Below are 16,466 nucleotides of genomic sequence, written 5' to 3'. Positions count from 1 at the left end.
CAGTTAAGACTTCTTTCTTTTCTGAGGTTGGGGCTTCTCAGACCAACAGATTTGGCTTTAACCTATGAGTTCCCTTTCAGTAAGATGTTCTGAGAGGCACTTTGTAGCCCTACACCTGCATCAAAACCAGGGTAGTTACAAGTCATGCCTCTTTGCAGACACCACCCAATGGCAAAGACTTTAAACACCTGCTTGTAATCTTTCCGTCCAGTTTATTCAGTGGCTACAAGTAGTCATTTGGAAGCTACACATTCAGCTCAATAACCATTTTTAGTTTATTATGTTTAATTTGCAGAAATTGACTTGAAGAAAGGATTAGAATTAAAATAACACAAGAAATTTGTAAAGAAGAATTAAAAAGTGTTCCATGCACAGGAAAAGACTTCCCATCAGGATCCCTTCCTGACCTGATCAGGAGCTAAAATCCCATGTGCACTGATTAATGCACTGGGTCTTCCAAACATGCCTCAGCTTCCTTTTAAAGCAGCTAGATGCTGCTAAAACCCCATTCTCCAACCAGCTGCTCACACTCTAACTTGGAGAGGACTCTGGATCAAATGCAGCAGGATAAGCAGATTCCACAAGAGGAACAGAGACAACTATCAGGCCAGGTTGGCAAACAGTTCATTTCTTCAGTTCATGATAATGCTGCGTGGATACATGACTTTTTTTGCTTTTTGGACGAAAGAGATGAAAAACACTGTTTCGGTTTCAATTATCTCAGAAAAACAAGCAAACAAACAAAAAGACTACTAAAAATTCATTCAAACCCAAAGCAAACACTGTGGTTTCAGGTGGAGTTTACCTCTTCTTAAGTTATGTTATTCTGACCTTCAAAGTCAGAATAATTTTTCCAAATATAGAAGTATTTCTTGCTCAAATATGTCTACATGAAGTGTTTGGATTGTTGTGTAGTTGTAACTATTTTAAAAGAAATTATTTGCCAAATTCAGCATGTATTTCCCAAGACTGCAAGCACTAAGTCTGCCCAAAAAAACCCTAGAAAAGTAGATTCAAAGTTCATTAGCATTTACCAGGAAGATGAAGCAAGAGGCTGATTTCATCTGGAGCTAATCCACACTATTCAAAAACAAGTTCGTCAAGAATTTCAGAGGAAATTTATACTTAAAATACTCTGCTTTCCTGCAAGGTCACAAATACCTGAGGAAGTGACTTAATACCACAAAAGCCCAACAGGCTGACTGTAAAGAAAAACACTGTTATTTTGGACACTGTTTTGAAAATTCTCACTTTGTATACTAATAACCCTTTGAAGTTACTGAAAAACTACTTCTCATAGTTGCTTAATGCCTCCTGCAGAAATCTCCAAGTACTTAAAAAGGACTTTTGATGATCTCTGGCTGCTCTTTTTTTAGAATCTGAAAATAAGGAGCTTTCAAAGCACAGATTAGTTGAAATACCTTATTTTCAACAAACAAGCTCTGCCCCAAATAGAGTTCAAGGCCCCAGCAGCTGTCCCACTGGTCTCCACTCCCTTTCTGGTGAATATTCACAAGTCAGACTTGTTTCCAATAGAGACAGTAAACACACCAGGGAAACCAGCAGCTTTCAGGAGATTTTGCTTCTGCTTCATAACGACAACAAAAGTCCTTGTGACATACTCAGCAGCAATCTCCACATCACCCTTTGCTACTAAACCAGACTTTATTGTTCTGAGGATTTTGAATAGAGGGTGGTCTCAGCTGCAAGCAGCAGTAATCACCTCATAAGCTGAGAGTTTGCTGGTTACAGCTGGAGATCTGATGGCTTTCAGTAACACTTGTTTCCTGCAAAATTGCTGTTACCATGAAAACTCCCTCAGCATTCAAGCAACGAAGCAAGATAAAGCAGTAGGAAATAAGCATTAAATAAGAGGGAAGTAAAACTGTGCCCAGCACTGCCTGTCAGTGCTGCCATGCACGTTCATTTTCTAAAAGCACTCCAAATCAGCAGCTAAAAGAAAACGTTAGGAGAGAAGGAGCTTTGAAAGTGCAAACAATAGCAGGTTTAACTTTCCTAACAGCCATAATATACCTAGCAATACTGGGGACACAGTGAGTCTCAAAATGGACAAGTTGGGAAAGGGTTCTGGATTCAGGAGAAATACCTTGGTTAGGTCTTGGCAACCAGCAACCACACCTCTGGGGCAACCAGCCTCAGCTCCATCTGTGTCTCTCAGCAGCACCCAACCCAGAAGACCTGTCATTGCACAACCGGCTACTCGGGCCTTGGCAGACGAGCAGGCAGCACTGCAGCAGGACCAGGTTCAACAGCATAAGATCTGGAAAGAGTCTGTGGAGGCTGAACAGAGAGCAAGAAAAATCTGGTAAGTCACTTGTTCCAGTTCATGCCTCTTCTACTCATCTTGACAATGGTACTGATGCTTGATCCAAAGCCTACACTATCAAAGGAAATTTTCTTCTGCAGGGACTTTGGATCAGACTCTAACACCTTTCTTTCTAAGATTATATTATCTCTGTTTTCCTTCACTGGACAAAATCTATGCTAATATCTCCTGACATGCTGGGCTTAAGCTGAAAAGAGATGCAAAGAATTGCATGCTAAATATCTTTTAGCTTTATGGAGATTTCCACAATGAAGATATAAATGTGCCAACCTTTCTAATTTATTGCAGACACACTGATATTATCACCTCTTCTCATATTCTTGGAAATGGCTGAAATGGAAGCTGAACAGAGTGTTCTGCCAAAATATGATTTTGTATTCCCAATCTGTAAATCTACTGAACATGCCCCATTGTTAGAGTGTTTCAGCAGACTGAACTGCACACATACAACCTAAGCTTTGACTGTGTATACACCAGTGACCTGAAGTAAACTGAAATTAAGATCCTCTCTGTCTCTGCGACATCTTAAGTGTTTATGTTCATACTTCAGTACACAGCATGAGCATGCCTATTAGAATATCCTTAGCAAAAGTAAAATCAGATCCAACTCCAACTGCAAATTAGCCAAGCTAAAGGAAAGGGAGGAAAAAGAACATCACTCTCAGGCTTTTTTAGAATGGGAAAAGAAACCATCTGAAAACCCTCGTCCTCCTCAGCCTTCTGGAGGAGATAGAAATCACAGCTCTGATTTTTCCAGAGATGCATTTGCACTCCTGTCTGGCTTCCCTTTTACCTGAGGGAAAGGCTGACGTCAGGACCCTGATGCATGCAAAGCCAGGGCTGTGGTGGCAATGTATTCTTTCACAGCTGTGTGTTCAGACTCATCCCAAATGGGCCCAGTATGTTCCACACCCATTCCCTAGCTAAGGCACCAAGAGGGACTCTCTCTCTGTGCATGCACCCTGGGATTCACAGGCACGGATACTGGTGCAAACTCACTTTCATGGGTAAGATAGGTAACACATCATATAGCTGATGCATGTCCTGCTCTCCAGTCTTAGCTATGAAGACAGAAACTCTTGTAAAAGGGTAGGACAGACACATGAAGGACAGATGCCTAAAGCTGGATTCATCAGACTACACATGCTAGAGCCTGCAGAGAACTGTCCTTCAGCTCCACATCCCCATCCCAAAAACAGTGATGGGGAAGGCTGCTATGTGTTAGTGGTCTGACTTGTAGTGGATATAGGTAAATGTCTGAGACCCAAGCATTTCTCAGTAATTAGCACCACCCAGTAACACCCAAATCTGCTATGTTCAAATAGTGGCTAGCATAGCAAGATAAAAAATTTTAGGACCTCTATGCTGTGCTGCTACACCAAGATATATAGTGATAAACACAACAATCATAAAACAGCTTTTACTTGCACTTAGGGCGTATCTGCACTGGATGGGGGAGTGCAGCACAGAAATCCAATGCTCCTAGCTCCACATGGTACATGGCTGTGCTGTACAGATGAGCTCAATTCAGAAGGATGTACAGCTTCAACACTAGATCAATGAGCTTCGATGTACCACTGTATAGACACAGGTAACCAGCTCAGAGAGTCAACCCAGGTGTCCCTTGAGCCCTGCTGCAAATACAGCTGTAGTTAACTGTTTACTCTCTTGATGTCACAGTACTTTTACAATAGCAGGTGAACTTTAGTTTTCTCCATTTTGGGCCAGGGAAAGCAAAGGACAGAAAATCAAAGGAATTGCCCTGTAGTCCCACACCAGGTATAGAACAGACCTGAAGAGCAAAACTCAGGTCTTTGGACTCATTTTGCTCCTAGCACTGCTGCCTATCTGCACAAAATACTCCCATGGGTGTTTGCCTGCAGCAAATACAGCTCTGGAAATTCCTACCAGAATTGGTAAGAGCAGAGTATCGGTCATTTAAAAAATAAGCAGCTGTGTCTTCCTCAAGGCATGGGACAAAAGTTTGCCAGAGTGACTCAGGACTTTGCTAATTTATCTGCATTTGTGCAAAGAATACATTGTGGACATGCTATTTTCATATTCCTTTAGCAAAAAACACCCACTCCTCATGTAGTATGGGCTTTATATGGGAATAAAGAAAACCCTGGGCTTCACCACAGGAAAGACAGGTTTCAATACAAAGAGCTTGCAGGTGTAAGAGCTGGGCTGTAAGTATCAAATTGAGCAGTTAAATAGGGATTCAAATATGACCAACATTAACTATTTTATTTAAAGACAGAATATTTTACACTGCATTTTTTACTTCTATTCCAAGGTACCACAACTGGAGTTTCCTAAAGGACTATGACCAAATGGTAAGTTTTAAACAAACATTCAACTGTAACCCAGGCTCTTTTTAGTTTTTCTCAATTTGTACCAGGCTAATATTTCAAATTGAAGCATACCTAGGCATAATCGGCAAATGCTTTAAGACTAAAATCTTTAGGAAAAATAAAAGACAACTGAAGTGCCTTTCATCTGCTGCTTACGCCATAAAGAAATACAGTATGTGCGGGTGTTCAATCTGTTTCAGTATTAACAACTCCATAGAAAGACAAGTGCTAGAATAACCATCTTCCCAGGAGAAAATTTGTAGGATAATGTCATGCTGAAATCCAAGCCACTTACTAAAACTTAAACAAAAACCCTCCCACATCATGACCATTCTAGAGCAGGCTAACTTCTGTCCCAGCTGACATTTTATGCAATGTATTTGAAAATTATTCATTTCCCTGTGTTATCCTATTCCCATGTAAGACAAAGTAAAACAATTTTTTTCCCTGTTATTTCTTCCAACAGTTTCACATACATTCAGTGTGACATCTTTAAGTATATTCAAATACTAATTTCAAAAGCAAAAGTGCTGATATTATAAATAATCTCAGTAACTTGTATTTTCGTAACAAGCAATGGATGTAATTCTGAAAACTTATTAACGGTCTTTGTTTCATCCAGGGTAACAAAAAGGAGCAGAAGCCTCTGCCAAACTATATGCCTGTGTTCTCAAGCAAAGTTCCCAACTCAACCAACCAGACTGTTGGCAGTCGAATGAATACTGAACTTGGCAGGGCTCTGGTAAACATGGATTACTTCTTCAGCAGTGGAGCACGGAAGAGGAAACTTGAGGGTGAGCTCCAGCTTTCCTAGTGCTTCAGTAAAAATACAACTGTAACAAAGCAAGTTGAATGGTTCTAGCCAACAGACTCCACAGCATGTAAAAAATTCCACGATCTTTTCCTCAGAGAGACCAATACTACTGTCTAGCATGGACCTTCTTTCAAGACCAAAGATGGATGTTGTCTAACAATGTCATAGGAGGCAATATTCTTTGTATTTGGAGGGACTGGGCCATATATAGAGAGTTAGCACTACAGATCTCATCCATCTTCCCATGCAAGTCTACAGTAAGGTTGCTACGAACATCAGAAAGAACAAGATTACAGCCAAAAGGCAATTTCTTCCTGAACTTTTATCTCGTGAAAATAAAGTTAATGAAGACCCACTCAGATGAATCCCAACATAAACAATATACATTCAATTCTGAAAGTCAGTGCAACAAAATGCAGCAGCTTGTTGCATTTCATGTAGTTAGCCAAGGATTGATCAGCCTCTGTCATCTGCATGTTTAAGCTTGCTCTAAAGAATAAAATTTAAGGCACGTGAGACATGTTCTATGCTTTTTCACCCCTCCCTGCTAAGAGAGGGAGACCAAATTTTTTTCACACTAGTTTTCGGTTTTGTTTCTTTAGATTTGCTGCTCTCAGTTTCCCTTCTCTTATTCTTTTTTTCTGGTTTAGCTGATGGAAACTCATTGACAAGGAAGCAGGCTTTCACATTTTGCTCTGAAGGCGTGTTGTCTCAGCAACCTGTCTTACACTCTTAGGACCATCAGCCTTGAATTTAACAGGTTCATAATTCCTAAAATCTGTGGTTGCCCAGAGAAACCATCACCAAGCTAAATCGACATAATACCTAAAGCCTGTTCACTAGTGCGTCTTCATTATATAGGTGCAAACTTTGTTTATGACCTTGTTGTTCTGTAGGGAAAAAGCAGTAATCAGCAGAGCATGGAGAGAGTAAATATATGTCTTTTGAACTCTGTGTAGCTTCTGTAGAATCATGCTCAGTCCTGGGTGGAGATCAACACAGAAGCCATAAGCATTGCCTTGATACAACAGGCTGCAATCTCTCACCAGACTAAAGTGGAGATGCGTATACTTATGTTTTGCAACTAAGGCTATTTGTTTTTATTAGACTTCAGCAGCAGAAAGAGTTCAAAAGCACAAGAGGTGGTATGGAAGAGTGTGATCACTGTCAACACCCGAGTGGTCTCTGGAAAAAAACAAAAAGACGCTGTAGAAAGAAAAGCCAAATCCCACTCACTGAAGTCACAGCACCAGGCAGTTCTCCTCCTGGCTTTCTCAACACAGTGAGAACTGGAGGATTAAGGCTTTTAGGATGACAGCTAGAGAAGGAAGACCACATCATGCAATCAGCCCAAGCGAGGAGGACTGGTTCCACTCTGTGCAGACATGAATTGCAATAGACAACTGTGTTCAGGCACACCAAATGGGAATCTACTCTTTAAAAAAGATACCTTCTTGTTCAGCTAAAATGCTTTCTGTTCTCTCCTGTGAGCAGAAAACTGCACCAGGAACTGGTTTATCTTCAAACATCTGAAGGAGGGAGAGGAGATCAAGCCTTTCCTTGTCCACATGTTGTTCAGAGCTTCTTCCAAAAACTGCACAGGCCACTCAGAGGTTACATATTTATTGGTGATTGCATAATACTAAAAGTCATTACACTTGCATGCCTTACTCTGAGACATACTGAGCAGCCTCATGCCTTGCTATGGGTCATAAGCTCTACACTGAGTGGCAGATGTCCAGTATCTGTCAGGCTCAAGCTCCTATTCAGGTAAGAACATTTCATTTATAAAGCATGGGGATTTTGCTTTTCAGCATGAAAGCACACAGAGCTCCACGTTTCCTAACCTCCAGATGGCACTCACTCCACATCTAAGTGATCCACTGAAAAGGACACTAAGTTATAGCAAGACAGTGTTACACAATTCCTTTTTAATTTCAAGGGACATTAAATAATTCCAGCTTCTTGACTCTGTTTGCTGTGTGTGAATCCAGAGAGTCCCTCTCCCAGAGAGTTCCCACAAAATGGAGGGTATGGGAAAGAGGATGGCCTAAGCAGTGCACAATTTAATCCTCCCACTTCACTTAGCACTGGCATTTTTTCAGCTGAAGCACTTCTTCCAATTTTGGACAAGACCTTCCATGTCTTACAGTAAAAATGTGGGCCACTAGGCAGAGCCTAGAGAAGCAGTGATGGTAACTGGAGTACGGGAAGATACGTCTTATGAGGAAAGATTAAAAAGACTGTTAAAAGTTTAACCTGAAGAGGAAAAAGCAGTCTGGGAAGAGGATAGCAGTCTTTAGATACATGTAGAGTTCTGAAATGAGAAAAGGAATAATTTGCACTTCATGTAAGTGGCAGACAATAGTAAAAATAACAGGCTTTAATTATAGCAAGGAAGAATCATGTTAACTTTTTGGGAAGCTTGTAGTAAGGCTAACACAGCACTGAAATGGATTCCCTGAGGAATCTCCACCTTTGATGGTTAAACACACACATCTGCCAAGAATGATGTATTTAATAGAGTTTATCTTTTAGTGTATAAATTGAATGACCATCGGAAAAGCTTTTCACCAATTCTCTGACTACACCAGAGTTGGGATCAGAATACACTTTGCAAACATGATTTTTCACACACATTCAAAAAGAATAGTAAAAAATCCTTTTTCAATTACACCAGGTTTAAATAGATGCACCTCTAAAATACAGATTAATCACCTGATTTTTTGATAGAAAATATATTTCTAGTTCTTCTAACTACTCATAGAAAATGCTTTTCACAAAGTCTAGACATGCTTCTCTTAATTGCACACATCTGAGAGGCTTGACTAGTGCCCTCCTGACAGCCATGTAAGAACACTTCTCAAAGAGCACATTCATGTCATTATGTCACATGTATGAATGGTGATAACTAATTTTCTTTCAACAATTTCAGGAAGCCTTTATTAATGAAGTGTAGTCCTGATTGTGCCCTTAATCAGATAAAGCACCCGTTGAGATGCCAGGCAGTTCCTGCACTGGGTACACAGTAAGACCCTCACACACCCCTGCACTCCTTCTCAGATGTACTGCTTTGCACAGGTCACTTTAGTCCAATAGATCACAACAGGAAAGACTGTAGGTATACCTGAAGTGGAGCCAAAATATGCAAGGATTTTTGGCTTAATCATTGAAGCATGGAACCTTGGAAAATGTAGCTCTGTGCCTTGTTTCAAGACCACAGCAACCCACAACTGTACTGCCTCTTTTGATGTGGAATTAAGTTAATACCTTGACTTTCTGATTGAGCTAATTGAAATGACTAAAATACTGGTGGCAACAACTGGATAGGAATAGCTCTGTTCACCCCCAAAACTCCAGTTCATTCCTATTTCCTAATGAAATCAACAGCAACTCTTAAACACCTGACATCTTAATGAGTATCTCTAAGGGGAAAGTGACTGTGTAGAGAAAAAAGTTTCCCATGTAGAATAGATCTGATAATCCATGTGATATGGGAACATTGTATTGCACTGGACACCTTATTTTGTTCAATTATTACACTTCCTTTGGAAATGCAAATTATTTTATGCTGCTGCAGTTAGGCCTCCTCTGGTACCCAGTGTTATGTTTCCAAAGTTAGTTTGGATCTTTCTACCACATACAGTAACCTCCAGAAAGGCCCTCTGGGAATATCCAAGGCCCTAATCAAAACTGCCTTAGCATCTGCAAGTAGAAGGCAGCAAAAAGATATCCCCTAGATGCCATTTGCATCCCAAGTTTAATAACCATTTTTCTTTTACCATAATTAACTTTGCCAACTAATCCTTATTTACACAAGCAGAGTCTCTTGGAAAGACTGGATAAGATGGCAACAGCATTGAAATCTGTAAATAATCAGTGGAAATTCCATTTATTAAAGAGATTGTGTAAATACTAAACTGTGTTGTAAGCTTCTTGTAAAGAGTTCTTATGATGTATCACTTGTGCTTCAGTTTTACAAGCTTTTTTCCCTTTTGCTGCCAGATCTCAAACAATAGATTATACATGTTTAGACAATTCATTTTCTGTATTTCTTTCAGTTAAAGAGCACAAGTGGGTAGCTATATTAATTTAATTCTTCAGTTAGATACACTGCTTTCTCTGGTGGACTTTTAAGGATTGTTAATATTAATTGTAACTTGGTGCATGGATGCTTCCAGTGCCTCCAAATTTTGTGTGTTCTCATGTTGAGTTCCATTTATAATAAAAAAGCGTGAAAAATACATTTTTTAACAAAACATAACATATGTAACTTCATATAAACCTGTATGTCTCATACTTTTAGACAGTCTTTGTATACAGTTCCCAGGTGGCATCTTAACTATAAAATTTTGTTTTATAAGATCAGTGATGACTGTAAATCCAACTGTGTTTCTTAAAAACTATTTAAAACTGTTTCTTGTCCTTTAAATTACTCTAAAGTAAACAACTACTAAATGGGTTTTCCTACAAAGGAGGTCTCATCATTCTGTGAAAATTACTGCATAAACAGTAAGATTCCTAAACAGGGAAGGGAAAGGATAATTATTTATGAACATTAGATGGACAATACTGACAGTCCAGGCATCATCATATGTTTGTACGTATTATGTACATACACATTCACGTTGTTTGCTTTCTATAAAGAACATTCTACAGAACAAAATTTCTGAATTGAAGTTCATCTTAAAGCAGACAGTATTTTTCTGAAGTGGGGGTATTCTTTTGTTTGTTGGTTTTAGAAATCAACAATAATTTGTTAGGGCCTCACGCTGCTTTTCCTAAATCCTGCCCAGACAGAAACCAGTAAACCTTTCCTAAAGCAGGATGCCACTCTTAAAAACTCTACTCACTACTCTGAATCCATGTCAGGTATGCTTTTCCCTCTTCAGAAAACTTCATGTTTGCTTGGATGAATTCCTTGAAACACAGATGCTTCTCCAAGAAACTCAGAAGTTCTGCCAAAGGCTGAAGAGGCGCTTGCACAGTTCTGTCAATCACAGCCCTGCCCACAGCCCTCTTCTGTCAGACGGCACAGACACCATAGACTGACTTCAGCCTGTAACCTTCTCAAAGCCTCTCTCAGAAGCTGTATGCATCCACAAAACCACCAGTACTTAGAAATGGAATTTCCAAGTATCTGGGGTTACAGCCTCACCTCAGCACAAGACCTTCATGCTAGGTTGATGGAGCAAAACTGCCACAAATGTCTCTTAACTGTCTCTTTACCTGGGGAATGCCCAGAGGAAACTCTGAGTCTATTTTCCGCATTTACTAATGACCAATTACCATCATTGGATATATTTTATATAATCTGTGAAATAACAAATGTATTCATGCAGTAATTCTTATTTCAACTACAGGAATTGCTGAGAAAGAGAAATAAACCAAACCAATGATGTGGCACAGAACCATCTGCAACTATCACAATGCTCATTAGCAGCTCTCTTAAAAGCCAAATGGATGGAAAACACAATGTTTACAGAAACTCTTCTATAGCAAAACTTAACAAAATGCTGATACGTTGCTAGCATTGTATTACCATAGGGCTACCAAACTGATTTTCACTGAAAACATAAAAGCCATGGGGAGAAACCAGCGCATGGCAGTGTTTCAGATCTGGTGAGCTGATGGTTTTCTTTACTGGAACAAGCATGATTATACTGTCGCTGCTCCTCAGTGCTGACAGATACATTTGCATGCTCTGGGAGAATCATAAGACCTCTAGCACGAATGCAGGAGGCACCACACACCAGGACATTAGTAAGGTCTGCCATAATGTACTCACACTCTCAACTCTTACTAAAGCCTCTTATATGAGTAATTCAGATGTAAGCATGGATCTAGAACAATGCCAGTTCCAGATCCAAATGCTACAGCTCAACCCCGTCTCTGGGCTACAAGCTCAATGTAGATTTTCTACATAAAAGTGACAATTCTAAATTTAATATGAAAATCAGTTTAACAAGTCCCAGTACAAACTAGTTAATATATTTTCCTTCTCTTTTGCTCCTCCCAGTTCTTTGGCTTTGTTAGGTTTTGGGTTAGGTTTTTAAGTCTGTGTTTGGTATTCTAGGCTCTTGCAGTACTACTTTTTAGCTAACCATATTATTTTAGATAACATGCCATTACCCAGAATGGCCTTCAGGCCTTCAGTTAACTGAATAAACCATTTCACAGAGCAAACACTGAGTCAACAGGGTTTGAGGTTTTTTTTGCTTACAGTACTTTCATTCAATTTGTGATGCTTCTGTTCAGCCTAACATGAAGTAAACCTTATATAAATACAGCCATATTTTCAGTTTGCCACAAATATACATAACATACCGCACACAAAACCAATGAACTACATGCAACCTCCAATGTTTCATTTATACTCCTATCACACACACTTGTACAACATAACCTCAAACATGAAGTACAAAGGGATCCATTGGACCCTTTAGTAAGAGGAGGTTCTTCAAATCAGTCGAAACACTGTCATTCTGCCACCGAGGAGTCTCTCAGCCCAGAGATATCCTCCTACCTCATGGCGAGCTTTTGTGACAGCTCTGCATCAGTCTTACCACTCAAGTCAATAGTAAAACTCCCAGTCCTTGGGCATTACAAAAGCGTTCAGCAAATACAGCGAAATACAAAGAGTAGCTAGAATCAGAGTCATCCTTTTTTTTTTTAAGTCTTGATAATTTTTACCTTGCTTTTACCTTGATGCCTCCAGTGGTAGAATGAGGCCTCAAATATGCAGCTTGCATAAGGACTAAAGTAAGTTAAATAAGTTATATTGGACAGAAGGGACCTCTGGAGGCCTCTAGGCCAATCCCCTGCTCAAAGTAAGGCCAACATTGATGTTACATCAGGTTGCTCAGGACCTGGTCCTGCTGAGTTGTGAAAATCTCCAGAGATGGAGATTCCAGAGCCTCTCTGGCCCCTGTTCCAGTGTTCAGCAGTAGTCCAGGTGTGCTCTCACAAGTGTTAGAGAGGAAAGACCACTTCCATAAACCTGCAGGCTATCCTCTTGCTAACACAGCCCAAGATGAAGTTGCCCATCTTACTGGCAGACCACAACGCTGACTCACATTCAACTTGTTGTCCCTTAGAACCCCCATGTCCTTTTCCTTAAAATAGCTTTCGGTCCTGTTGGCCCCCAGTCTTTACTGATGCATGGGGTTACTCTGTCACAGGCGGCTTTAATTTTTATTACACTTCATCAGTTTTCTGTCAGTCCATCTTTTCAGCCTGCAAAGATCCCTCCAAGTGGCAGTTCAACTGCCAAGCGTGCTTAAGGCTGCCAGCAAGGTGGTACTATCCACAGACCTGCTGAGAACACACTCCACCCCTTGGCCAGGTTGTTAATGCAAAACTTAAAATAGTATTGGCCCCAGTAACAGCCCCTGAGAAACACCACCCATAATTTGGCCACCCACTGAATGTCAGTCTGCTAACAACTATTCTCTGAGCCCAGCTGCTCAGTTTTCCACCAACCTTGTGGTCTTCCCATCCAGCCTGTGCCTCCTCACCTTCACTACGGGGATGCTAAGTAAGACCATCTTAAAGGCCTTGCCTAAAGTCAAGGTAAATGACATCCACTGCTCTTCCCTCATCCACCAAGCTAGCTCTCTCAGAGAAAGCACTCAGGGTGACTAAGGCACAGAATTTGCCCTTGGTAAATCAAACTGGCTGTTCCCAGTGACCATCTTGTCTTTCACACACCTGGAAACAGCCAGAGGAGGCCATTATGGAGGATTTTCTCCATAATTTTCCTAGAAACTTAGGTTAGGTTGACCAGCCTGTCATGCTCTGGATCCTCCTTCCTGCAAGAAGATTTGACATTTGCATTTTTCCAGTCATCTGGAAATCTCCTCTGATAACCACAACCTGCCAAAGATGAAAAATAGTCAGTGGCCTTGCAATAATGTCAACCAGCTCCTTCAGCACCCCTAGATGCATCCCATCTGGTCCCACGGAGCAGCCTTTGTACAGTTTGCTTCTGCGGTCCCCAACTCTGTCCTCCATCGTGGTTAATATTTCACTGCCTCTGACTGTACCACTAGGCTCAGGGAACCCAAGAGGCTTGTGAGCATACCTTGCTAGTAAAAACTGACACAAAAAATGGCACTGAACAACTTGGCTTTTGCCCTGCCATTCTTAAATACGTCCTCTACCTTGTCAAAGCGTGTGCCCACATTTTCCTTCATCTTTCTTTTGTTGCCAAAGTAACTGTGGACACACTTCTTGGTGTTGTTCACATCCTTTGCCAATTTCAACTCCAGCTGAGCTCTGGTCTCTGAACTCCATCCCCACATGCCTGGGCAATCCTTAGCTCATCCCTGCTTCCATCTTCCAAACCCTCCCTTTTGGTGTCTGAGTTCAGGCAAGAACTGCCCATTTGGCCAAGCTCTTCTTCTGCCATGCTTGCTCAGGTTTCAGCTCACTGGGAAGACTGGTTTTGTGCTACAAGTATGGTCACCCCCCACAGCAATTTCCTGAGGGATACTGACAGGCAGGTTTCCTGAACAAGCCCAATTCTATCCTTCTGAAGCACAGATTTCTTTATTCTGCTATTTGCTTTCCTTACTTCTCTTGGGATCTTAACTCTAAGATCCTGTAGTCACTGCTGCCAAGGCTGCCCTTGACCTGTACATTGCCTTCTAGTTCCTCCTTGTTTCTGAGTAACAAATCCAGCATCTGGGTCAAAAAAAAATGTTCTTGATGCCCCACAAAAATTAGACTGCTTTTACCCCACCAGGTGGCTCCTCCAGATGTCAGAGCAATTTTACATTCTGAAAGAAGCCTGGGCCTACAATCACAAACTCTTTTAGTTATTTAAGGCTTCATCTACTTCCTCTTCCTCACCAGGCAATTTATAGCAGATGCCCCCACAATGTCACCCATGCTGGTCTCCCCACCGTTCCCGACCCCTCAGATCTCCGTTGGCTCCTTGCTCACTCCAAAGTGGAGGAAAGCTCCAGGCAAACAGATACCTGTTTGTGTAGAATACAACTTCCACTCAATTCCCTGCCTGCTTTTCTAAAAGAGTTTGTATCCTTCCATCACAGCGCTCATCATGAGCTATGCTACTCTGTCCCCATGATCCCAAAGAGGTCACAGCTCTGCAACTGTGCTGATACATCCAATTCCTCCAGTTTCTTTCCCGGGTCACGTGTTTTCACACAGCATCACACCCCTTTCTCAGGGCAAGTGAGCAAGCCTCCTGCGGCCTCCTGTCCCTGGCCAACGCTGTCCACTCCCAGCCTTCCTCCACACGTCTCCTGTGGGTTGTCTCCATCCCCACAGGTACCCCAGTTGTGGAACTTCCTTTATTTTAACCTGGAGCTTAAAACACCAATTATCTATGAAATGAACTATTCCCTGCTAGCATGGTAGGCTGTGGAAATAACAAGCAAGAGAGCACTTTCTGCATTCCTTACAAAACCACAAAATTCAAGGCATTATTTTGCTTAAAAACTCAACTATGATAAGCCAACATCATTATTGGAAAAAAATTCCTGGTTTGGCTTTTTGTCTTCCATTATTACAGAAAGATTATTTTCCTTCTGGTTTTTTTTTTTTAATATAGAAATCAATATTTGCATTCCTATTTGAGGTGCAGCAGTGTTAAACCACTGCCTGTCTGCTGTGAAACAAGCAATCAGCACTATAGATTCAAACGTAATGAATTTATTCACTGAACTGTAAAGTGGTTCTGCATTCTGCTGCAACTTAACAAGTATGAGTCTGAAATTTGATATAAAACTGAATTTCTTGTACTCTTCACAGATTAAATTTTTTTGTCATACCTTAAATATTTCTCTATTATTTTCAGATTATCTGAAATGACAGACACATCTATACCTCACACCTAATTTTAAATGAAGTAACTTCATTTTGTGTGATGAGTTACTCAACCCTTTTTTCAAGTACACAATACTCCCACGAGGCTGAGAATTCAGTTGATCAAGAAAATCTTAGAACAGTTACTATGTTAACTTAATTTTTTTTCTTTTTGAGATTATTGCGTTTGAAAAGCTTGATTAATTTGAATTATATTAACAGAAACACAGGTTTTAAATTAAAATTCCTTATTTGGGCGGGCATTTATTTCAATCAGAGTTTTGAGATTTTATGTAACCTACATATGTGCGTCTTTTTTTTTTTTATGACTGAATTACACAGAGGGCAACATGATTTACAAATTAAGCATTAGTAATATTGTTTTAAAATATCACTAAAGGTATGTAGAATGAATGTAATAAACCTGTTTGTCAAATCATATTACCAAAACAAGAGAAAACAATTTGTGAGAAATGCAAAACAGCTGAAACTAAACCGTGTTACGAACTATTAGTCATACAGAAATCCAACTTTCATTAAAATGAAAAAGAAGAAGTTTTATGCCTGCAAATAACTCCTCGTGTTAAAGCAATTATGCTGCAGGTAAAAATCTGCATTAATGGTATGAATTTGACACTCTGCGTAGTCCTGGCCATATGCAGGCATGAAAGAGCCAAGATTCTGTATGTGTGTGATTGGTACAAATGTGTATTCCTTGGATAATTGCTCTTACTTAGTTCTGACAAGCTGATAACGATAAAAGCTTTAAAAATGGCACTTTACCATTTTTGTGTATAACTGTGTATGGCGGGTAGGTGTATGTTCCAAACAAATTTCTCCATCTTCGATAATGTGACATGTCCAGCATTCAGGAACTTTTAATTTTGCTGAACTTTCTTTCTGTGCAACCAAAAATGCTGCTGTCAAAACTACGCCATGCCTACCGCAGGAATTAGCACCACAGAGATCCAGACAGCGTGACCCGAAAAACGCAGGAGCTGTAGCACTGCAGACTCCGCTTTGGGGGAGAAAGCCGAACTCCAGCCTACCTGCAGCTCCAAACCGAGAGCGGACCAACACTACTCCTAGGTGACCACAACGCAGAGCGGACCGACACTAC

The 16,466-nt window shown here is 40.6% G+C and overlaps 1 protein-coding gene and 1 long non-coding RNA gene across 3 annotated transcripts in view; one reads left to right on the top strand and one right to left on the bottom strand.

The window, feature by feature from the left end:
- Positions 1–16,466, bottom strand: part of LOC142040840 (uncharacterized) — a 33,955-nt gene that overhangs the window by 16,566 nt on the left and 923 nt on the right. For both annotated transcript variants that reach the window (XR_012653308.1, XR_012653309.1), the window contains exon 2: positions 2,108–2,301. This is a non-coding gene — a long non-coding RNA (uncharacterized LOC142040840). The remainder of the gene's footprint in view (positions 1–2,107; positions 2,302–16,466) is intronic.
- Positions 908–10,067, top strand: CIMIP5 (ciliary microtubule inner protein 5). The gene is made up of 3 exons (XM_075049134.1): positions 908–2,326; positions 4,644–4,683; positions 5,324–10,067. Exons 1-3 carry the CDS (start codon positions 2,067–2,069, stop codon positions 5,513–5,515), a joined length of 492 nt encoding a protein of 163 aa, XP_074905235.1. The 5' UTR covers positions 908–2,066; the 3' UTR covers positions 5,516–10,067.

Source organism: Buteo buteo, chromosome 17 (genome assembly GCF_964188355.1).
Source record: "Buteo buteo chromosome 17, bButBut1.hap1.1, whole genome shotgun sequence".
In the NCBI taxonomy this organism is placed as follows: Eukaryota; Metazoa; Chordata; class Aves; order Accipitriformes; family Accipitridae; genus Buteo; species Buteo buteo.
Note: the sequence above shows the minus strand (reverse complement) of the source record. Positions and strands in the feature narration are given on the sequence as shown.

Excerpts from the sequence above, each read along its gene's own strand:
- CIMIP5 (XM_075049134.1), top strand. The coding sequence starts at position 2,067 with ATGGACAAGTTGGGAAAGGGTTCTGGATTCAGGAGAAATACCTTGGTT. Across the intron at positions 2,327-4,643 it reads CAGAGAGCAAGAAAAATCTG|GTACCACAACTGGAGTTTCC; the intron begins GTAAGTCACTTG and ends TTCTATTCCAAG. Across the intron at positions 4,684-5,323 it reads TAAAGGACTATGACCAAATG|GGTAACAAAAAGGAGCAGAA; the intron begins GTAAGTTTTAAA and ends TGTTTCATCCAG.